Source organism: Orycteropus afer, unplaced genomic scaffold, assembly GCF_000298275.1.
Source record: "Orycteropus afer afer isolate SDZICR_OR568_19922 unplaced genomic scaffold, OryAfe1.0 scaffold00001, whole genome shotgun sequence".
In the NCBI taxonomy this organism is placed as follows: Eukaryota; Metazoa; Chordata; class Mammalia; order Tubulidentata; family Orycteropodidae; genus Orycteropus; species Orycteropus afer.
The window spans coordinates 15198839-15222938 of record NW_006921588.1 but is presented as its reverse complement, the minus strand read 5'-3'; the positions used below and the strand labels follow the sequence as shown (position 1 = coordinate 15222938).

Here is a 24100-nt window from a genome sequence, read left to right as displayed (position 1 = left end):
TATATATATATATATATTTTATTTTGCTGTTGTGAATAAACACAAGGAAACATACACCAATTCAACAACTTCTACGTGTACCAATTAGACAGTGATTACATTCTTCATGTTGTGTAGCCATTTTTACTCTCTTTTTTTGTGAGTTGTTCCACCCTTATTAACATAAATTCACTGTCTTCTAAGGTTCTTATCTACTCTTTCTAGTTGCTGTTGTCAATTTCATCCCACATGGAAAGTTCTTAAAAGAATGTAATGGTCAAGGCACACATTTTTATTGTTCAGTTTTAAGATTTCACAGAATATTTTTTGTTTATGTTTTAAAGATTGTCTCAGAGAAATTGTTTCAGAGGTTCATCCAAACTTCATGGTTCTAGGAAGACTGAAGTCTATGAGAATTTGAAATTCTGTTCTGTGTTTTCCCTCTTTTGATCAAAGATTCCTCTATGGAATCTTCTGATCTCATGGCATAGGAGGTATTCGTTCATTGAGGCAAATGGCCACACATTGCATATTCTCTTGTTTCTAACTATTCTTCTGCCTCTGTTGTTCCAGTCAAATAGAGACCAATTGTTGTGCCTTTGATGTAAACATTTAAGATCTCAGACACTACATATTGTATTAGGAGGTAGCACAGAGAAACTAAACACATTATTGGGCCAATTTACTGGGATGTCCCATGAAACCATGACTCCAGACTTCCAAACCAAGAAACCAGATCCCATGTACATAGTTAGTCTCAGTAGCAGCTTTTTCTTTTTTTGTCATTGATGTGAATATATCTATCGCACAACTTTTGCCAATTCAGCTTTTTACAGGTGTACAACTTAATGGCAGCAATTACAATAATCAGCTGTATAATCCTATCTTTAATAAACGTGATGTTTCCATCACCATTAACAACTCCTTTCTCCTTCCCTCCCACTCTTGATAACCACTGATAAACTTTGTTTTCTATACATTTTCCTTTTCTGTCTTTTATATAAATATACCTTAATAGTAAAATATCAGGATACTTTAGGATCAGTAAATGACAGGATATAGAAAGGTAACACATTTGAAATGCCCTGTCTACATGCAAGTGACCTGCTTCTTAAGGGGTAAATGCTAACTATATTTGACTTAATTCTTGCAGACTATCACCCAAGCATGTTTATCTATTTATTTTTCATTCTTTATCTTATTGAAAATGATTTACAAGGGCAGATTCACATAATTATTTCAATAACTTTTTCTCCCCCTTTTTCTGATATTAACTTGAAAGCTTTGTTCAATGTTCTCTCTTTGACAGTCTTTTCCTTTTACTGTGAGAAAATGACTATTACGTATAAATGAATGGGAGAACTGGTGGTAGAGTGCCAAAGGCATTTTCACTGCTATCCAGAAGGCTAGCTGTTCAAACCCACCAGTCGCTCCTCAGAAGGAAGATTTGGCAATCCACATCCATAGTGATACTGCCTCAGAAGCCCAAGAAGGGGTCACTGTGGGTTGGGATCAACTCGACAGCAGTGAGTTTGGCTTGGTTTCTATGAAGCTTTAATATGTGAGTTGAGAAGTCAGTTATGCTGACATTATCTCTATTCTCACAAGGCAAATATTAATTAAAATTGGGGTCAACTAAGGCTAGTGCACAGGAGCACTAGTAGCACAGTATTTAACTGTTTGGTTGCCAACCAAAAGATCAGAGGTTCAAACCTACCAACCGTTCTGTAGAATGAAGATGTGGCAGTCTGCTTCTGTAAAGATTTACAGCCTTGGAAATACTATGGAGCAGTTCTACTCTGTTCAAAGGTTGCTATGAGTGGAAATCATTTGGACAACAATGGCTTTTTTTTTTAATGCTAGTGTTAGTGTCAGATAGAACTTCCACCACATTAAGGCCTGACAAGGGCTCTGTGGCTTCTTTGTACCTATCTGAGGAAACAGAGGCCTAGACAGAGGAGATCCTATCTCCTAGGACAGGAAGAAAGGACCAGGGAACATTATCAGGTGAAGGGGTTCTGAGAAGGAGTCAATCTGCTTGGAGAGCTTGGATCAAGATATTTTTGGAGTCAGTTGGTAGATGAAAATGGAGGGGATGGGTGAGGCAAAAAAAATCACCCTAGGTCCTGCTGATGACTCTTGGCTTCCTGCCAGAAAGTTCAAAAATATCTTTGGAAATATTCCATTAGGCACAAAGCCTGACATACCAATAATTACAGATTTTTTTTGATTAATAAGCATCCTCTGTGGTTAAGAATACTGCTCTGGAGTATTTTGGCTTCTCTACCTGTTAGCTGTGTGGTCTTGGAAAAAACACTCCATCGACATCAACCTCGGTTCTTTGTTAGTAAGGTAGAAATCCAGTGGTATGGTTGTGAGGTTCTAATGGATAATTGCACAGAAAACACTTAAAGCAATCTCTATTCTCAGTACACTCTCAGATAGTCACACATATGCATCACTTAGTCCCAGCAGGTTTCCCACTTTTAACATGTAGAGAAAGAGTACACTGAGGGAATGGTAATGTTTGAGACATTATGAGAAGTGGGGGAGCCAAACATCAACTTAAGGATTTTATGGTTTATGATGAGGAAGTAGAAGTTGTTGTTAGGTACCCTCAAGTCAGGTCTGACTCATAGCAACCTTATGTACTACAGGACAAAGCACGGCCTGGTCCCGCACCCTCCTCACAATCCTTGCTATGCCTGAGCCCATTGTTGGAGTCACTGTGTCAGTCCATCCCATTGAGGGTCTTTCCCTATTTCATTGACCCTCTACTTTACCCGAGCATGATATCCTTGTGCAGGGACTGGTCCATTCTGCCAACCTGACCAAAGTAAGTGAGACAAAATCTGGACATTCTCGCCTCCAAGGAGCATTTTGGCTGCACTTCTTCCAGGACAGATTCATTAGTTCTTCTGGCAGTCCATGGTATTTTCAGTGCTTAAGGCATTTAACTGCTAACAAGAGCGTTGGTGGTTGAAAGCCCCCAGCCACTCCTCAGAAGGAAGATTGGGTGATCTACTTCCATAGTGATACCATCTCAGAAACCCAAGGAGGGGTCGCTATGAGTCGGAACCTACTCAATGGCAGTGAGTTTGGTTTTTTGGTTTTTCACGCCAACACCACAATTCAAAGGCATCAATTCTTCTTCATTGTCCAGCTTTCATATGCATAAGAGATGATTGGAAATACCATAGATTGAGTTAGGCACACTTTACTCTTCAAAGTGACATCTTTGCTCCTTAACATTTTAAAGAGGTCTTTTGCAGCAGATTTGCCCAGTGCTACATGACATCTGATTTCCTGACTGCTGCTTCCATGTGTTGGGTTGTAGACCTAAGTAAAATGAAATCCCTTCCATCATTTCTCTATGTATCATGACGTTGTTTATTGGTCCAGTTGTGAGGATTTTTGTTTTCTTTATGTTGAAGTGCCATTTATGTTGAGGAAGTGGAAGGGAACTCCAATTTTTTTTTTATTTTTTTGCCTACTTTAAAATTTTACCTACAGTCTTAGTTATCTAGGGCTTCTGTAACAAAAGTACCACAAGTAGGTGGCTTCAAAGAACAGATTTATTTTGTTCCAGTTCAGAACACTAAAAGTTTAAGTTCAGGGTGTGGCTGCAAGGAGTGGGCTTTCATTTTCTATTTCAGCATCTAGTAGCTGAGGTCCCTGGGCTTGTCAATTAATCTGGCTCCCTCATGGTCAGATGGTAGCTGTCTATTGTGGTTGTTGTTATGTGCCGTCAAGTCGGAACCGACTCATAGCGACCCCTCCTTGGGTTTCCGAGGCGGTATCACTACGGAAGTAGATGGCCCCATCTTCCTTCCGAGGAGTGGTTGGTGGGTTTGAACCACCAGCCTTCTGATTAGCAGTCAAATGCCTTAGGCACTATGCTACCAGAGCTCCTAGAAAGAGATGGCCCGGCTCTCTGGTGGGCTCAAACCGATGGCATTGTGTGTGGCAGGTGAGTGCCTTAGGCTTAAGGCCAATCCCTAGGGCCAATCCCTAGTAGCTATCTATCTGAGTCTAATCTGCCCTTGTTATAACTCAGAATTTATTAGGTTTAGGACATACCTTACATTAGTATGACATCAATAACAAAGCAAAAACAAAACAACTCTATTTCCAAAGAGAATTACATTCACAGCAATAGAGTTTAGGATTTCAATACATTTTGAGGGAACACAATTTAATCCTGAACACCTAATATTGATCTTTTTCCTGTCCCACTTTATAGAAAATAGATATGTTGCCTCCTGTAATCTGGGAAATGAGACATATGAAAGAAAAGTGTTTCATTCTCCACTAAATATTTGTCCTTCCAAGAATTTTCTAGGAGGCTGGAGAAAAAGGGAGAGTAAGCATCCCAGAGGTAAATCCAAAGGAGGCCTTGTGGTCTCCCAGAACTGTGGGAGGTGACCACACCACAGATCAAAGGATAGACCTTGCCTTTCTGGGGTCCAAAACTGATAGGTCAGCACTGCTAATCTCTCATTCTGCACCCCTTGCTTATTGACCCTATTCCATAGTGACATTACTTGGAAATTGAATGAAACATTTCAACACAAAGTCATTTTGTACACAAATTGGGGAAATACTTGGATAAGATCTATTATGGATTGAATTGTGTCCACAAAAAAAAAGTGTGCTGTAAATGCCTAACCCATACACTTTGGGACTAGAGTTTTCTTTGTTATGTTAACAAGGTTATATCCAAGTATGGTGTGTCTTAAGCCAATCAACCTCGAGATATAAAACAAGCAGGTAAGGCATAGAGAAGCTAACAGAGATGGGAGAAGACAGATGCCAGGCCACTTGAAAATCACCAGGAACCAAAGGACAGAAGCTGAATAGATTTTCTGCCAGAGGGTGGAGAGGGAGGGAGGGAGGGAGGGAAGGAGGGAGAGAAGGATGGGGGAGAGAAATTGAGAGAGAGAGCAAGTGCCAAGAGCAAGAGTGTCAGTCTTCCCTTGAGCTGGTGCCCTGAATTTGGACTTTTAGCCTCCTGAACAGTAAGAAATAAATTTGCTTGTTAAAGCCACCCATTTGAGGCATTTCTGTTATAGCAACACTGGATAACTATGACAAGACCTTAAAACTCTAACCATTATATTTCTAAGATTCTCTCAGTATCTTTCTTTTCTGTAGTCTCTTTTTGACATCCTCTAATCTAATGGTTTTCAAGGTGTGGTCTCTCAACCCGCAGCATCAGCAGCATCTGGAATTTGTTAGAACTGGAACTTCAAAGGCCCCAGTCACTCTTCAGGTAGGAACTGTCACTGTATTTGAACAAGCCCTCCAGGTGATTCTTGTGAACACTGAATTTGAGAACTTCTCTCATCCATATGTTGTTGCCAACTTAAAGATGCTCTCTGCCAAGAAAGTATTTAATCCTCTTTATAATATGGACTCAGTGGCACTGCTTATTTCCATATGTCCATTATTTCACCGTCAGGGTTGGAGAGCAGGGGTGAACTCTGTGAGAAGGGATGGGAAGAAGGATATCATCTCCTGAAGGTATCTTATTAAGGAATCATTTTTATTGAGGTAAGGAATGAGAATTTTTTTCATGTTATCTGATTTCAAAACAGAAATCTCAGTTCCTCAACAGAGTTGGTGGGGGGAGGAGAATGGATACTGAGAAGATGAGAAGAGCTGGGGTATAATCGGAGCACAAGAGTCTAAGAGAAGACAAGGGGTATATTTCTTTCTAAATCCATGAGCTAAATCTAGATGGTAAGGAGGAGCCGACAATAGCCAGAGAATACTAAAAATAATTTGCAATGTATACTAAGGATTTTTACAAATAGTTATTGAATGAATGAGTAAAAGAAACAATAAAAACATAAAATAGAAAGGAAAAAAGTTACTATTAGAATCCCAAGAACTAGTTTAGGGGAGAAAATCCTTATAGAGGAGACTGGTCTCTGATGTTCGGAAACCAAAGACCCACTGCTAACCAGTAGACTCCGACTCAGAAAGACCCCATAGGACAGAGTAGAACTGTCCCTTAGGGTTTCTAAGGCTGTAAATCTTTATCGAAGCAGGCTGCCTCATCTTTCTCTCATGGAGCAGCTGGTGGGTCAGACTGCTGACCTTTTGGTTAGCAGCCAAATGCTTTAACCAGTGTGCCACCAGAGCTTTTTACTTACCTCCTCAAAACCAGAACCAAACCCATTGCCCATGTTTGACACTGACTCGTAGTGACACAATTGGACAGAGTAAAATTGCTCCATAGTGTTTCCGAGGCAGTAAATATTTAAGGAAGCAGATTGCCTCATCTTTCTTCCACACAGCGGCTGGTGGGTTTGAACCACTTACCTTTTGGTTAACAGCTGAATGCCTTTACCACTGTGCCATCAGATAATTGTTTCTGGTATTAGAGGTTGTTAAAATAACCACTTTAAATGGTTAGGTATTATTTACCTATTAGCCTCAAGGAATAAAGTCACAATTTTTTGTTTGTTTGTTGTGATGCATGTTATTTGTGTTAACTTTTTCAGTCAGGTGCTTCTCAGTGTGTGAAAAGATGATATCACAAAACAGAACAAATTTTTTTGTTTCTACTTCCTTTTACTCTGTGGCCCTTTCTCCATTTAGTCAGTCATGACTTGGCTCAAGTTATGAACAACATATAATAACCACAAGGGAAATACAAGCCTTTTCCTGGATTTTGAGTTTTAAAATCTAGGTCCTATAGGAGGAAAAAGAGCTCTGGTAGCATAGTGCCTAAGGCACTTGACTGCTAACCAGAAGGCTGGTGGTTCAAACCCACCAGCCACTCCTCAGAAGGAAGGTTGGGCAATCTCCTTCCGTAGCGATACCACCTCAGAAACCCAAGGAGGGGTCGCTATGAGTCGAGTCTGACTCGCCGGCACATAACAACAAACAACAACATAGGAGGAAAAGTACATGCAAAATAATAGAATATATCATGAGTCACAGAAAGGTTTTCATTCCTACTGTTATCAAAAGATGACTTAGTTTAATGAAGAGGAGTCATAAGGAAAATAAGAGAGCTTGAGGAAATACATCGAATCCTGCCTGACTTTCTCAAAACCTCCACAAACCCTGAAAATTCACTCCCCATGTGAATGTCCAGGATCCTGGAGCAGAAGGAAGCTACAAACATCACCCCATCCCCAACCTTAATTCCTGGGTAGATCCCAGAGAAAAACTGGTTGACATGTGTTTAGACAAATAGTCATGAGTCAGACTCACACATGGTGATTCGGACTAAATTAGTGGAGTTGGAGATGGGGAGGGGAAAAAAAAAGCGAGATATGGAGAGAAATGAAGAGATACAAAATAAATTTTGGAGGTAGACTTGCTGATGGAATGTTGACTTGATGACAGAAAGAAGAGGAAATCCCCTTTTATTTAATGAGAAAATAACTTCTTTGACTTCCCAATATTTCATACTGTGAACCACCTACATTGTCAGTTATATCATGGATCAATATTCAGGCTACCTTGGAAATTTCAATTTATTACATTGTTTCTATGGGAAAAGAGCTAACTTACAAATGAAGTATTTATATCAGGATTTATCCTTAGGACAGCGTGACTCCCTGGGAGGACTAGAGGTTAAGAACATGACCTTTGGAGTAAGGCAGACCTCATGTGACTGACTGTAAGGATGCTCTCAAAAATAGTGACATCTAACCTAACCCAAAGTGGCTTACATAATAGAGAAATATATTATTTCCCCTGGCCAAAAGACTAGTGGTAGGGTAATTCTAACAAGTTTTTTTTTTTTTTTTTTTAATCAAAAGCTCAATATCAATATCAATACCAGTAAGGACTCAAGTTTCCTCTGTATTTCTACAGAATTTGTTTTAGTGTTAGGCTTAGCTTTATGCTTTTGGCTAGATGGTTGTATTAGCTCCAAGTATTTTATTCAAATACAATGCCACCCAGAGGTACTATGCAGTTTTCACAGGATGGAAAAACCATTTCAACATTCTCATCAGTCTTCCATTTATGTCTTGTTGCCAAAAATGTACAATATGTTGATGTCTAAACTCATTGGCTAGGGAATTAAGGACTAATGACTGATTTAATTCAATCAGTATTCACCAATCCTGAGCCTGGGGCTTGGGTAGGTCTCCCCAAAAGCCTGTGGGTTGCCAGAGGAAAACAAATAACTGAAAAATATGGGTTCTGTTGGCAACAAAGAAGGGAAAGAAGGATGCTCCATTTAGGTTTGAACTTGTCTGTGATACTTAATAATTGTATGACTGTGAACAACTCAGTTACTTTCTTTGTGCCTCATATTTCTTAATTTCATACTTGAAAAATAATATTAGTATCTAAGTAACAGAATTTTTTGAAAATTATATGTAATCATGTAAACAAATTGTGTAATATGTTGAGTTGGATGTAATTATCCAAAACATTGTTATTGATGTAATTATTAGAAAAAAATAGTATTTTAAAAGATGTCTTCTTCAAATCCAGGAAAGATTCATTTGTATTCTACTGGAACAAAATAACACAAGTGGGGAGATCTTACATAATATATAGTATGTGAAACTTTCTGTCATTTCTCAAAAGATACGGTCAGATTTGTTTTTTCCCTTTTCATTAGTAGGATGTGTTTTGAAAGTTTGTTGAAAGTAACACATCACAGATGGACAAAGAATATGAAAGTCAACTAAAATGATTTCAACTTTTACTAAGCCTGGTTTTCACACTCCATCTACAGGGTGAGAAAACAGCCTACCAACACAGCTCTCCCAACACCACCTCTCCCTCCAACTCACATCACACAAATGGAATTCAGGAAAACCAAGTGGAATGCATGAAAATTTGCTTTTTAATGATTCACTAAGCTCCAGCAATGTTTTAGCACAACCCCCTCAAACTGATTTCCTCCAAATTGGAAAAAAAAGAATACAAGACCCCATATTTATAAATGTTTCTTTACTAAGAAACTGATTGGAAATTCCCTCCTGCCTTCCTGAAGGCTGCCAGCATAGTTCAGGCTTGATCTTTACGAGGGGACTTTGGGATGGATAAAAGCACAGAATTTCAGAACAGAAAGGGGCTGGAGACTTCATCTTTGAGGCAAGAAAGCTAACAACTGGAGGGGAAAAAAAAAAAAAAGAAAAAATCTTCCCCAGAGACTTCCCATTAGTAGGGGCAGAATGAGAACAGGAGGTGGTGAACGGCCAATGACCTTTGGAGGCCAAGGACTGTTCCTATCCCACACAGCCCTGATGCAGGTCCCCTTGCACATAGAACTAATATAAACATGTAGTTTCACACTGTAGAAGACACAGAGTTTAAAAACTGTGTCTATCTGTCCATTTGTGTTTTTAGGAAAGCGCACTCCTCCATTTTTAGCTATATAATTTAAATAGAATTGACCTCAAAGTAAATAGAATTGCTTCATGGAATGGTTGACCACTGAACTTATGTATCCAATTTCTCCGGACACAATCAGACATAAGCATATAACCTAACCAGAACCAATGAAGCATAAGGATAGGTATGTTGGATCCTCTGGGAAAGGAAACCTTTCTCATTCCTGCTGGGTTTGGTGATGTGAAAATGTAAAGCTTGGAAATATTGCAACCACCTTGCTACCACTCAAAGCATCAGAAGGAAGGTAGTACAGAACGAGCAAAACAGAGATCTCTTGACGTCATGTACATTCTGAATCAATCTATAGTTAACTTTAGCTGCCAATGTTTTAGAAGTGAGCACCAATAAATTAACCATTTATTTGGTTGAGTTTTCTCTCACAGTTGAAATATGTCTACAAGTTGACCATTCATTCAGATATTTTTCTCTTTTCCTTCTTTGCTGCTGTAACTAAAAAAATAAAAGAGTGCGCACTATTCGGTATTGTCCTAACACATAAGTAAGTAATGGGGATTTATCACATGGGCTTTGCTCTCCATGACACAAGAATTTTTGCAGCCAATGATTCATATATTGGCCAAAACTATCATAGCATCCTTGTCCATTCTGAGCAACTGAGTTTAAAATCAAATGCTAATCCTCTTGATTTTATAATGTTACTCATGTTCAACATACTTGAATATCCTTCCTTGTCTGTGAACTAGCTGGCTCAATATTTATCTATACTTTCTACCTATGCTGGACTGTTTTCCTCAATAACTTTTCAAGTAAAACTTCTTGTACTATAATCCTCCTATGAAACACTGTGCCTTTTTATTCTCAATCTCCCTTTAGCTCTACATCTCCAGGGCAGATCCTTCCATCCTAAAACAAATGGGGGGGGGGAGGGAAAGAAAGCCTCTTTAAGTGTCTTTCCCCAGTAACAGATTATCCTACCTGTGTTCTTTGTTTCACAGTCAAATTCTTTAAATAGTCTGTATCCATTTCTTCCTGGAGCTAATCCACACTAATTCCTCAAACTACTATAATTTGGATGGTAGCTTTTTCTCTTTATTGAATCTCTATCAGAAATCTTCTAATTGCATCCAATGATTCTCCCTGTGACATTTCATATGCCTTTTTTAGCACTATTGGTCACTGGCTTTTGACACTCATATTCTTTAGATAAGCCTCCTGTTTCTTTCTTTATTCTTCTCAGTCTCCTTTCTTAGTAGCCCCATGCCTTACCTTTAATGCTTGTGTTCCTCACATGTATCCTCAACTCTCCTTTCACTCCATATCTCCCTCCATTTGTCATTTTCATCCTCTCCCTTGACTTCAGTTACTAGTGTAGCATGGTGACCCATTTTGATAAGGAAGGACCTTAAGAGTTTTTGAAACCTTACTGGTTGGGTGCAAGAAAAACTGACATTTAAAAAGACAAATAATTTATTTCATAGAGCCTTGATTTTCACATTTAGAGCCAGATGGTACTTTTGCTTTATGAAAAATCTCTTGAATAATTCTTTTAGTTACATAAAAATAAAGTGAAAGCCCTACTGTGGCCGATGGAAGTTTGAGACTATGAGATCCAAGGAGGTAAACGTATCTGCAGAGCCAAACACAAGGCTGCCTTCATTTTGAGCACAGCCGCATGTTGAGCAGCCCTACGTATTCTGCATCCTTTAGAAAATATTGGAGTTTTTTCCTAACCGTGAATTTAGGTTGTACCGTTTTGGAGAATGGTGTTCCTCCTGGGAGGTGAAAGCACAACTTGACATTGATTTTGATAACCCTCTTCCTTTACTTTGGTCTTTGGAGATTGAGATCCCTAACTCAGAACAGAGAAACACATTCAAAAGTACTTGTTGTGGATGATAAACTTGTTTATGCAAGGCGGGCAGCAAACTTAGAATATACAGAAAGATTCCTGGTGGGGAACATTAAGGAAGAGCTTGAGCTGTGGGTTCTGACAGCAATCATCAGTGAAGTGTTATAGTAGTTACAAGTGGGTCCAGATGCTCACTTGGGAAACTGGAGGAAAGGAATGACCCCACACTTGGGAGGTGGCCTGCCTGTAGGAAAATGAACTTGAGGAGAAAAGATTGTGAGGAATAGTACAAGAGTTTGGTGCCAGATAACTGGCTGAAGAGCAAGGCGACAGCAGGGCAAACGTGAATTAACATTCCCTGGGAATCTCCTAAAACTGTAGGATGGAGATGGGAACCTGGAAAAGATACAAATAATACAAATAGAAGATATAAAAATTCACTGGAGCTTAAACTATTAAAATTTGGGCATCAGAGGTAAGCCTTATGAATAGGAGACCCTTGAATTATAATTCCCGGACCTACATCTCTCAGTGCCACTATACTGCTGAGCTCTACAATCTCTATATCAAGCATTTTCCAGACATTTTTATGTGAAGTCCTCTTACTAGAAGCCATGTCTTTAAGAATGGGCAGGGGAAACTCTATCAGGGAACAAAACTCATTAACATTATAGCAGTCTCTCCAAGTCCAAGCATACCTGGTTTGGGATCTTGGTCCCACATAATTTCTTACTTCTCTGGCTATGATTTACTGCATGTTATTTGGTGCATGGGAGCTCTGGTAATGTAGTGTCTAAGGCATCTGACTGCTAACCAGAAGGCTGGCAGTTCAAACCCACCCGCCACTCCTCGGAAGGTTGGGCAATCTACTTCCATAGTGATACTGCCTCGGAAACCCAAGGAGGGGTCGCCACGAGTTGGATATGACTTGACATCAGTGGGTTTGGTTTGGTTTGGTACTTGGTATTTATTATATCCATGTGATTTGTTAGCTCTTTTTAACTCTGAAACACCCTGTTTCTTGTTTGTAGCATTTGTCATATGCCTAGCTTTGTCTTCAAAGCTCTTGACCCATTTCTAGTAATCAGCTACCCACAAAGTTATCAGCCAAGGCTGATTACCAGTGTACCAGCTACCACATAGTTACCCAGTAAACAAGTAGTTAATGAGTGAATACTCCTTGGCAAATCCCAATACTCAGCAATTTCAAGGATCTTAATCACCAAGGTTTCCTGGACTTCATATAATTTTTACCAAACTAATTTCTTGAAGCATTGACTGACATCATTGCATTCCCATGCACGATAAACTCTCCCAGTATTAATGACCCTTAGACTTAGGTCTAATTTAATTTAAATTAGGTTTAATTTTAAAAATCCAATTAAGGATTTTTTTTTTTTTTTTTTACGGAGATGAGCATCCTGTTGCTTTCTTTTCTCGGTAAGTAGAGCCAGCTGTCCTCATTTTCTCAGGAGATTATTTGTGATTTTCACTGGGCAGTATAAATTATATCTCTTAATGTGTCATGCATCCCAGAGGTATATGCATTTTAATGGTACAGTAACAAAAATGGCTAACATTGTTTAACTCTTACTCTGTGTCAGGCATTGAGCTACATGTAATTCTCATGTCAACCCAATAAAATGGGCATTGTTATCACCCTTACAAAAGGTGATAAAGGTAGGATTTAGAGAAGTAACTTGAAAGAAAGAATTGAATCGAGGATACAAGGAGAGCAAGCATTGAGTGGTGGAGACAGATTTCAATCTACTCTTTCGGAATCATAGTCATTGTAAGCCTTAGATTGGTGCATATTAATAGAATGAAGTTTTAAATTTTGTTAGGAAGTAGTAGAGCATCTCTGAAAGTATACCTCCCAGGCAGCTTTCTGCCTTGCTATTCATGAGGCCAAAGATGTCACTTGGTGTGGCGGTGTCCCAATTCAAATAAGAATCAAACTTTTATTATTTTTTTTTTCTTTTTAGGTCACATGTTCCTGGATTACAACTGTGCAGCTTTGAAAACCAAGAGCCTCTAGGGAGACATCTGAAAGCAGGACTCATAAAATATTAGCATTTGCATTTGAAATTGTCTTTTAAAAAAAGCCATATTCATTAGAGAATTGTGCTATCATCCCCACAGGAAAGTTAGAATTAAATTTCTATCAGGAGCTCTGTATTTAGCTTTTTCAGCCCAGTCATCTTTCAAGAGAAATTTTTGTTTTGATTTGTTTTTCTGATTGAAATCTAGCAGCCACCAAAGCTTATTGGAAAATGTATGTATGAGTGTGTATGGGTTTGAAACCAATTCCTAATTTGGTTTTTTACTGCTTTATTTAATGTTATCCTCTCCTCCCCCCTAACATAGTCCAATTGTTTGACTTGCAAACAATATCTCTTTGGAATGCTCTCTGGGTGATTTCTTGTATAAAGAGAATTTTCACTCAAAAACATTTCAGAAGTCAGCAGATTCTCATTTAAAGATCAAAGGCAACTAACTGCTTCTTGAATTCTCACTCCTGTTTTATAAATAATCCTGTTTTATCAATATTCCTAAGGCTTGTAGTTTGGTGCTTAATTATTCCTACCACTCAGAGATTCCTTAATAATTCTATACCCATCTCAATAAATATAATTCTTAATTGACCACTGTGTGTTGTACCAAGTCTATAGGAAATTAAACCTTGTCAAGTATTGTTCTTATGTGCCCTCGAGTCGGACCCGTCGAGTCCGACTTGATCATAGCAACCCCTCCTTGGGTTTCTGAGGCAGTATCACTATGGAAGTAAATTGACCCCTCTTCCTTCTGAGGAGTGGCTGGTGGGTTTGAACCGCCAGCCTTCTGGTTAGCAGTCAAGTGCCTTAGGCACTATGCTACCAGAGCTCCTTGTCAAGTATTAATGCTCTAAAATTTATTCAGCTGAAATTTTGATCATAAAATCACAGTTCTTAGAAGATATCTAACAGGCAGTCTAGCCAGTGTTGTGTTGATAAATGTTTAACGAAGTCTCTCTAGGAATAAACAAAACCTAATCTGTAGCATTTGGGGATTTCATAGGGTAAACACTCCTACCATAGCCAATTTCAGGATGCCAATGCAACGTCAGTGAAAGTGGAGTTGGGAAGAGACACAACAAAATCAACACACCACTGGGTCTGATGACCCTGATAACATATGGCTTTCATTAACTTCCAGTCTTCACAAGTAACTTTTGGTCAGACGTTACATAAGAAAAGCAGAGGGAATCATGTTTTATTCCAGCCTAACCCCAGAGTCTGACTGCCAGGCTCCAATTCTGCTCTTTGACATAGTTTCTGTGTTACCTTGGGTAAGCTCTGTAACACTTCTGTGACTCGTTTCCTCAAAAGTGAAATGGTGAGAATAAGGTATCTATGTCACAGAGTTGCTGTGATAAATGTAAAAGTACATGTAAAATGCTTAGAAGAGTTCTTGGCACATAGTTGGCCCTCCAGAGTTTTAGCTAGTTTTTTCCAGAATTTATGCTTACAAATATTAAAATACTTTCTACATTGTTAGTTAAGTCTTCTCCAGGTCATTAAAAGCTATCCTACTTTGTGGCAATGCTATGAGAGCATCTAGGTATAGAGAGCAGAGAACCAAAGCAGGAGGAGCCGTAGCTTAGTCTCTAGCCCCAGCCTTGCCTGTGACCTTTAGCAAACCATTTCACTTTTAAGAGCTTTAGTTCCCTCGTTAATAAAATGAAGAAAGTAGTAATTACCTTAACAACTGCATACAACTGCAGTGAGACTAATAAGAAATAATGAAACTGAAAGGATTTTTTTGTTTTGTTTTTATAACAAACAATTTTTTCTCTCTCAAAATTGTAGGAGGTTAGAAGTCCAAAGTCAGGACACCAGCTCTAGGGACTTTCTCTGTGTTAGCTCTGGGGGAGATCTTTGTCTTCTTTCAACATCTGTAGGTCTGGCATCCCTTAGAGATATCCATGTGTCTTCACATCAATCTTCCCCTGGGTTTAGGAGATTGTCACTACAGGGACTTTGGGTCCAAAGGACGTGCTTCACTCTTGGCTCTTCTTTCTTGATGGTAGTCAGGTCCCTGCTCTGCTTTATCTTGTAAGACAAAAAGCCATACCCCAGGGAAACTCCCCTTACATTGCATCATGGTAAGTAAGTATATTGCATCCTACCCTAATCCCTCAACAATTGATTGCCTGCTTACATCAGATCACACCATGGGGGATTATATCATTACATAACTGCCAAATCACTGAGAATCGTGCCCAGTCAAGGTAACACATAGTTTTTGAGGAGTCAATTCATTATCAGACTACTTTGCCTCCTACTTGGTAGAAGCTTGAAACTACTAGGTATAAGCACTATACTCTCTATATCCATATCAACTGTCAAATCTCTATACTCATTCTTTTCTCCTCCTCACAGTTGCAGAACAGATGTTTCTTCTGCTAAATTCAAATCCTACCTATGCTACTAAAAGGCCTTTGACAACTATACAGATGTGGTACATTAATCCAATTTAAAAATCATGATGTCATGGAAGCCTTAAAATTAAAAAAGTGAAAAGTTTAGTGTGATTTAGGAAAAGGTAGAGATGAGAGCTGGGGTTCAGGTGCAAAGCACAAGATTAAAAAAAATTTCTACCATGAAGTAGTTAAATATTGTGCTGATTTTTTTCGCCATAAAAGAACAATTGCCAAATGAAAAGAAAATAAACTTTGAAATGTAACATATGTTTAAATCAGTTAGGGATCACAGGTAACTATGCTAGCAGAGATCTATGGACTCATAACTTTCAGGATGAGGAAATATGACAGAAGATTTAATAAATATATGATGTTGTTGTTGCTGTTAGGTGCTGTTGAGTCAGCCCCGACTCACAGCGACCCCTCCTTGGGTTTCCAAGGCAGTATCACTCCAGAAGTAGGATTGCCCAACCTTCCTTCAGAGGAGTGGCTGGTGGGTTTGAACTGCCAGCCTTCTGGTTAGCAGTCAAGTGCCTTAGGCACTATGCTCCAGAGCTCCTAAATATACGATAGTCTACCAAATAAAAGATGAGAAACAAGAAAAACAGCACTATAAGATGGAAGATTTAATTTTTAAATGTAAAAGTGCTTACATTTTATAAATAAATACCTAATAATAAACTAATTAAGGGTAAATTGAAGAAATCTTAAACATGTTAAGAAGTTTAGTTAACTTGTGAATAAAAATGCATGAAAATGAAAGAGCAGACAACTTATAGGAACATTAGATTTTTTAAAAATAGATTCTTTGGATCTCTATTCACTTAACAGAATTATATAGTTTTATAGACATTCAAAGGCATTCTGGTGTTCAGTGATTAAAATGCTTGCCTGCTGACCCAAAAGTCAGCAGTTCGACCTCACCAATCACTCCGGGGGAGAAAGATATGGCAGTCTGCTTCTATAAAGATTTACAGTCTTAAAAATCCTATGGGGCAGTTCTACTCTGTCCTATAGGATTGCTAAAAGTTAGAATCTACTAGATGGCACATGGTTTATTTTTTGGTGAATGTTAACCAGGAAAACAATTCTGGGTAGAGTTTATAATCTAAAAGGTTTCCTATGTCTTTTCCTAATTTATAACTTCAAAACGTGCTTTAGCAGAGAAGTTCTGTTTTGGGAACAAAGACAGAATCACAGATGTAGCACAGCCCTTACCATGGCTCTTTCTATCAGTTATTAATAAAATTTCTCATTATGCAATATTACAAAGTTCAGTACATGATATAGAAAGAATGTTAAGTTTCATTATTTAGTGGGAGCAGAAGCAAAATGAATAAACCATGAATACATTATGCTTGTTTCTATTAAGGAAGGAGAGAAAAATAAGAAATAAAAAGTTGTAATAAAGCCCTGGAAAGATACATAAGACAAGTATGAGTTGGGGGAGTGGGGTAGATTGGGACAGTGGTGGAAGCAAGACTTTCCAGAAGCAATTTTTCATAGTATTTTCATTTTTGAACCATGAGAGTTTATTGTTGTTGTTGTTGTTTGCCGTGGAGTTGGACCCGACTCATAGCGACCCCTCCTTGGGTTTCCAAGGCAGTATCACTATGGAAGTAGACTGCCCCATCTTCCTTCCAAGGAGTGGCTGGTGGGTTTGAACCGCCAGCCTCCTGGTTAGCAGTCAAGTACCTTAGGCACTATGCTACCAGAGCTCCCTGAGAGTTTATTAGCCATTAATTTTATTACCTGGTATGTGCTTGTGTGTATGTGTGTGTTTATTTATCAAGTTCAGTATACATTGATATCAAAACTTCAGCCTCACACCTAGTTTAACATTTCTTATCTTCCTTAAACTCAGGTGTGACCCAGGCCTGGACACCTGCAGAGGGAAAGGGGTATGGTGGATGTCTTCACTCTACATGTTCCACTCCCTGTCCTTCTGCTCATTATTCCAGCAATGTGGGGGGGAGCCAGCAGGAGATTATAGGGACCACAAGGTTTTACTAGAGTGATGTGACTTTGCTGTCATCTGTGTGGCAGATGTCCAAATGTTGGCTTTTGTGGATCCTGAGGAGCTGTTGTGGGTCCTTGAGAGATAATTTGCTATACCAATAGGGTGCCTCCAACATTATATGTTCTCCAATATGCTGGATGAATTATTACTACTCCTACCCTGACTCATATCAACTATCACCCCTGTGGCTTCTTTTTTCACTCTCATAAGGCAGTATTCTTGGTAGATTCCTTCAAAAGACCTCTAGTCTGGCTGCCTTACGACTCTGACAAATGCCAAGCCCTGGAAATGCTTCTCTCTCCACTGGTTCTTTCTTCCCTCTGAATTCACAGGTAGTTCTAATTAGTCTTTTTTTTCAGGTGAGTATCAGGAACCAGTCCAAGTGCTCCCCATAACTCCAAGAGATACTTCCCAGTCAAGTCTACAACTGACAAGAACTGTCACACCATGCTCTGCTGAACATGCTTCCAAGGACTGAGTCTTGCTCACACAGAGAGACTGCTGAGTCTTAGTTCCAAGGACTGCATAGTTCACACCCATGGCATGGGGTTGTGGGTAAGTACCTTGCTGGAGAGAAAAAAGAAATGCAGAGTTCTCCTGCCAGGCCAGGGTTTCTTAACCTTTGCACTACTGATATTGTGGCTGACTAATTCCTCGAAGTGAGGGGCTGTCCTCTGCATTGTAGGATGTTTAGCAGCACCCCAAGCTTCTTACTCACTACGTGCCAGTAGCATACATTACAATTGTAACAATCCAAAATATCTTCAAATATTGCCAAATGTCTGTCCACTGGAGGACTAAATTGCCCTCTTGGCTAATAACTTCTAGAAATAAATTATCATTTCCTATCTCCCTTACCACTCTGCTAATTATATTTTGAGGCTGTATTTGGATGATCGTCAATAATACTTTGAGACTGCCATTTAGCAAGCCCAACACAGAGGGTCTCAGACCTGTCACAAGTATGTGTGGACATGTAATTCTCATTTTCTCAGAAAGAACTCTGAAGTCTGAGATAATAGGAAAAACTCTTACATCAGAAAAAATCACTCTAAGTTTATATATGTTTCTGAAAAAAAATATTAAAATCTGGGTTTAAGGACAATAAGGGTGAGAGGGAGACTTTTTCATTTTTTTATGTTTTGTGACTATACTTATTTGACTATTTTTTATTATGTTCAAGCATTTTCATTAAAATGTGTATATATATATTTTTTTAAAATCATAGTCCAGTTAAGTAGTCAATTAAGAAGAATCTTTCAAATTTCAGTAAGATTTTGATTTTTGGTCTAAATGGTTACATATGCTAAATTCGTGTATTGAATAAAGAAGATTGGCCAAAGACAAATAAAGGAGGAGAGAGGCACTGAAGGCAAAAGGAATGAAAAGCTAAAACTTACCTTGTTTCATCGATATAAACCGCTTCCAACACAGAGGCTGCATATTCAATATTCTTCTTTAAGTGCACGATGTTAACGTCTCCTTTTTCCAGCTGCTTCACTAGGCATCTTAGTCTATTTCAGAAAAGTAGAAGACAAGAGAAAAATAAAGATTTAATAGAATTATATGGAAAATATTACATTAAATAGACAAATTGAGCAAACGTTTTAACATCTATTTCTGAGGCATCAAAAATAAATATTTTCAGAGATCTCTTCTGATATATTTAAGATCAATTATTATCAATTAATCAACTATAGTCAATTATATTCCCCTCTCATTAATATTAGGGTTGTGGGTTGCCAGTTTACATACTATATTTCAAAGATTGTCTTTCTGAAAGTTCAAGACAATATAGAGATTTTCATCAAATCATATTTCTAGTTTTAAGATTTATCCCCTGGCCTTTTGACTTATTCATAGTTGGCACAGAGGAATATTTAAAAGATATTCCTTTGAATGCCACTTCAAAGGAGCTATTGTCAATTGAAAATTGTGACAAAAACAAAAATTTAAGGCAAAAGTTCCAAGAAAATATAAGATTGATAAAAAAAGATGTCCACTTATTGTTTTCCCTGCAGTGGTTTTTCACTTGAGACAAGTCTGTAAACAATATGTGTACATATGTATTATTTTGTTTTTGGTGGAGGATGATGTGTTCCAAGCCTTTGAGGAAATTTGATGTAGAGGGCTCAGCTGAGACATATTTGGATTCCTGACTCAAAGAAACTGTGATGTAATTAATGTTACTGTTCTAAGCCACTAAGGTTTGGGATAATAGATATCTAGGTTGGGCAATCCTACTTCCGTAGTGATACTGCCTCGGAAACCCAAGGAGGGGTCGCTATGAGTCAGGGCCGACTCGGCAAACACAATACAGTGAAGTACAAATTGCCTCAATGAGTTTGTAACACTTTTAGAAATTACTCTGCATTAAATTAAAAACGGTGTTTCTGAAGATACTTCCCTATACTAACTAGAGATGAAAAGAGCACATATTTCTAACTTTCTACAAACTATAAACAACATGAAGATAATTTATCCATTTTCCTAAGTTATCAGGTAGAGCTTAATTCCATTCCTGGGCAAAGATATTAAAAAGAGAGAATAGACTGCATCTACATTTAGATACTATTTTAGGGACAGCTGAGCAGGTTTTTTTGGCAATTGTCTAGATGATTTCCAGTGCTGAGGTTTAGGGTATAAAGATAAGAATTGAATGTCAGCAAGGATATTTGACATCCTTCCATTCACATGAAGACTTCATTTTTCTTTAGGAAAAAACAAACAATTACTTTTTGTACCATTCACTTTTGTATGACAAAATATTAGTAGACTACAACCTCACAAAATAAATATGATGTATAAACAAGTCTTATTATTACAAAGCAAAGTAAAATGACAACTAGAACAGTTTATTTAGGGGAAAAAATAAGGCTGGCTTTGAGGCTTGTCCGAAAACAATGTGATGACAATGGAGCAATGTGTACAGTGTTTTCATATTTTTTTTAATTAATGCTTAAGACCCAAGAACTTTATAGTCAAATTTTCTTTTATGTGTGAGAGAAAGAGTTCTAAGCAATAGCTTGAAAATATATCATCTATGTATCCTTCTTGAGAAAATTACTTAAGTACAACTTGGTTTTACTTGATTGCATAATGTGGTTTAAAAACAAAATATTAAGAATTTATGTGTCTTAAGGAGTAATTCAGATGACTGTCTTCCCTTCTTTCTGAATAACTAAAACCTCATTCTATTTGTGTTAGCAATTTTTCCAGCTAAAACACTACATTTTACAAGCTCTCTTGAAGCTAAGTATTGTTATGTAACTGAATTCTGGCCAAAGTGATGTAAGTGGAGGGGGTTGGAAAAAATTTTTTTGAAGGAGACTACTCAACTGGAGCTCTGGTAGCATAGTGGCTAAGACACTTGCCTGCTAACCAGACAGCTGGCGGTTCAAACCCACCAGCCACTTCTCGGAAGGAAGGTTGGGCAATCCTACTTCCGTAGTGATACTGCCTCGGAAACCCAAGGAGGGGTCGCTATGAGTCGGGGCCGACTCGATGGCAAAACAACAACACAACAACTCAACTGGAGGGAGCTCTGGTGGTGTAGTGCCTAAGGCATTTGACTGCTAACCAAAAGGCTGGAGGTTCAAACCCACTAGCCACTCCATGGAAGGAAGATTGGGCTCTTTTATCCCTTGCCCATTCCTTACTGCCTGGAATGCAGTGAAAAAAGTCTGAAGTCCAGCAGCCAAGTAGGATCATGAAGTGACCTAAGGAACCCAAGCACTAAGATGGCAGAGAAGACAGAAGTGGCCTGACCCTATGTTGTGAAACCACGTCACCAAAATTGCCTACAGCTCTGAACAAGTTTCATTTCAGAGATTAAAAACTGTTGTATTTAAACCACTATTATTTTGAGATTTATATTCAGCTGAACCTAATCCTAACTGATAATTCAAAGGAATAAAAAATGAATCAAAACAAAGAATTCACAAATGGAGAAATCTTCATATAAAATGTCAGGAGGACTCCTTTAGGAAACTGCACTTCCTAACTCATGACAGCCTGCAGTCATTCCCAAGGCAATCATCTCATCAGATCACCCAATTCAACTTGTGACACCAATGAGCCTGCAATACAGGCAGTCCTGAGTGATGAATGGAATCTGTTCAAAGTGTGTCTTCAAGTTGTAATTGTAGGTAATTTGGAACAGGTGCATATGGTTCTCATTTAGCCTTTAGTGGCAAGAAAAGGCCAAACCTTCTGTGTGATTAAAAAGCTGTATATGCAGCAAGTGCAGCAAATGAAGGTGACTGTGATGAAGAATTCGTTGTGAGTAGGGTTTGGTTCCATCATTTGAAAACAAGGATAAATTTACATAATATTAAAGGGCAAGTACAAGTTGTCCACAAGTTGGATGTTCATAACCCAAGAACTACTGTACATAGAAATTCTAATAAAATATGGTTATAGCTTGGTCAAATCATAACCTTCTCCTATCCTTACCCACCATACCACCACCACCTCTACTCCTAGACTAGGTCAAGTCAAAAGATAAGAAATTTTTTTGGATTACTAGAACTTTTTTTCTCCTTTGCCTATATTTACCAAATTTTCTTTAATGGCTATACATTACTGTTTACCTTAAAAAAAAAAAAACCTTTTTACTTTAAAAAGATGATTTCTATTTAGAACCACAGGTTAATCATGTAAGTTTATGTGCTTACTGTCTCAATTCTGCATTTGCTTCTGTAAACAGCCTAAACATAACCTCCCACAGTCTTATTTAGTTTATTATTTCACTTTCATAGATAATACAAACCTTGACGTTTTCATGAATCATTTGCAAATGATCATACATTTTAAATTGGTGGGTTCTAAAGCATTAAGGTTTTGCTGCATATATGTGTGTACTAACTTTTATTTTTAAAGAAGATACTTATTTTTATTTTATTTATATTGTATTTTTATTTGTATTTATTTTTAGGGAGATAACTATACCCTATTTACCTAAATCCTAAGCCAGCTTATATGTAAATTCTCAAAGCTAAAGAAGAAATCAGAGAGTCAGGTGCATAAAATACACCCATTCCCTTAATGTAGTAAAAATGTTTTAGTAATAATTTGGTATCTTTCATCAATCAGAGTGGGCAAGCTGAGCGGAAAATACCAAAAAAAATAATAATAATAACAAAACCTCACTGCTGTCAAATCGATTTGACTCATAGTGACTCCTCCTTGGGTTTCTGAGGCAGTATCTCTACAGAATTAGATTGTCCAGTCTTCTTTCCAAGGAGTGGCTAGTGGGTTTGAATTGCTAACTTCTGGTTAGCAGTCAAATGCCTTAGGCAATAAGCCACCAGAGCTCCCAAGTGGAATATAGTTCCCTTCGTACCAGACCTGCATATGTTCTTCTGATTCCCACCACTTAATTGCATGCATTTGATGTTTTACCATGACTGGCTTCTGGCTGTGGCTAGGAGTTCTGGTGGCCCAGTGATTAAAGCATTGGACTGGGAACCAAAAGGCAGGTGGTTTGAACCAATAAACCGCTCTGCAGGAGAAAGATGAGGGAAGTTCTACTCTGTCCTATAGGGTCACGATCAGTAGGAATCAACTTGATGGCGGTGGTTTGTTCTTTTAATCTGTGGCTGGAGACCCGCTGATAAACAAACAATAGTCAATAGTTGTTCCATCAAACCACATAGACAAACCACATAGACATTCGTAAGCAAACAACATTACCAAAAAGTGCTTAAAAATCATTTCAGTTTTTTTTTTAAATTGTTTGGCATGTTACTGGACTTGTGACTTTGAAAAGAATGCATAGATACAGATGTAAACATAGATAACAATATATACACACATACATATACATACACATTTAATGCATGGGCACTTGTGTGTGCATCACAAAACCTGTCTTCAAAGTATTTGCAATTTTGGGGAGTGGCATAGCATCTGAAAACAATGTGGTCAGGTGTTGAAATGCATGCATTCCCCATTACATCTTTTACACACGCTCTAATTTCCAAACTATCTGATTTAATCACTGTTCTCCAAATATTCTCAAATATTCCTAATTCAAGCTCTTCTCATTTCCTGAAATGCTTTACTCCCATGTACCTACTGGCTTTAACTGTCTGAATCATGTTTAGTTACTAGGTGTATCTGGGATGCTGCCTGTCTCATAAATCCTTTACAGATTGCCACCCCAATACAAACCACCTGATCAAATTCATTATGATCTCTCTCTTCTTAAAATCTGAACTGTATTTCATCAGTTTCCCACTCATTTAGTAACATTTTGGCCTTTCTCTGACTTCTAGTGCAGACCAATAGATCAAGAGAACTGAATAAAGATTGTAGAAAGAGATTCACGTATACACAGCCCATTTATTTTGGAAACAAAATACAAAGACAATTTAGGGGAAAAACAGTAGTCTTTACAATAAATAGTGATAGATAGGACACTTGAGTATCTATATGCAAAAAAAACCTTGAT

General features: G+C 38.1%; 1 protein-coding gene across 1 annotated transcript in view; it reads right to left on the bottom strand.

The window, feature by feature from the left end:
• Window positions 1–24100, bottom strand: part of PDE1A (phosphodiesterase 1A) — a 445904-nt gene that overhangs the window by 97037 nt on the left and 324767 nt on the right. Inside the window, exon 2 of the mRNA XM_042780836.1 lies at window positions 19047–19160. Coding sequence (XP_042636770.1) covers window positions 19047–19160 — 114 coding nt within the window. The remainder of the gene's footprint in view (window positions 1–19046; window positions 19161–24100) is intronic.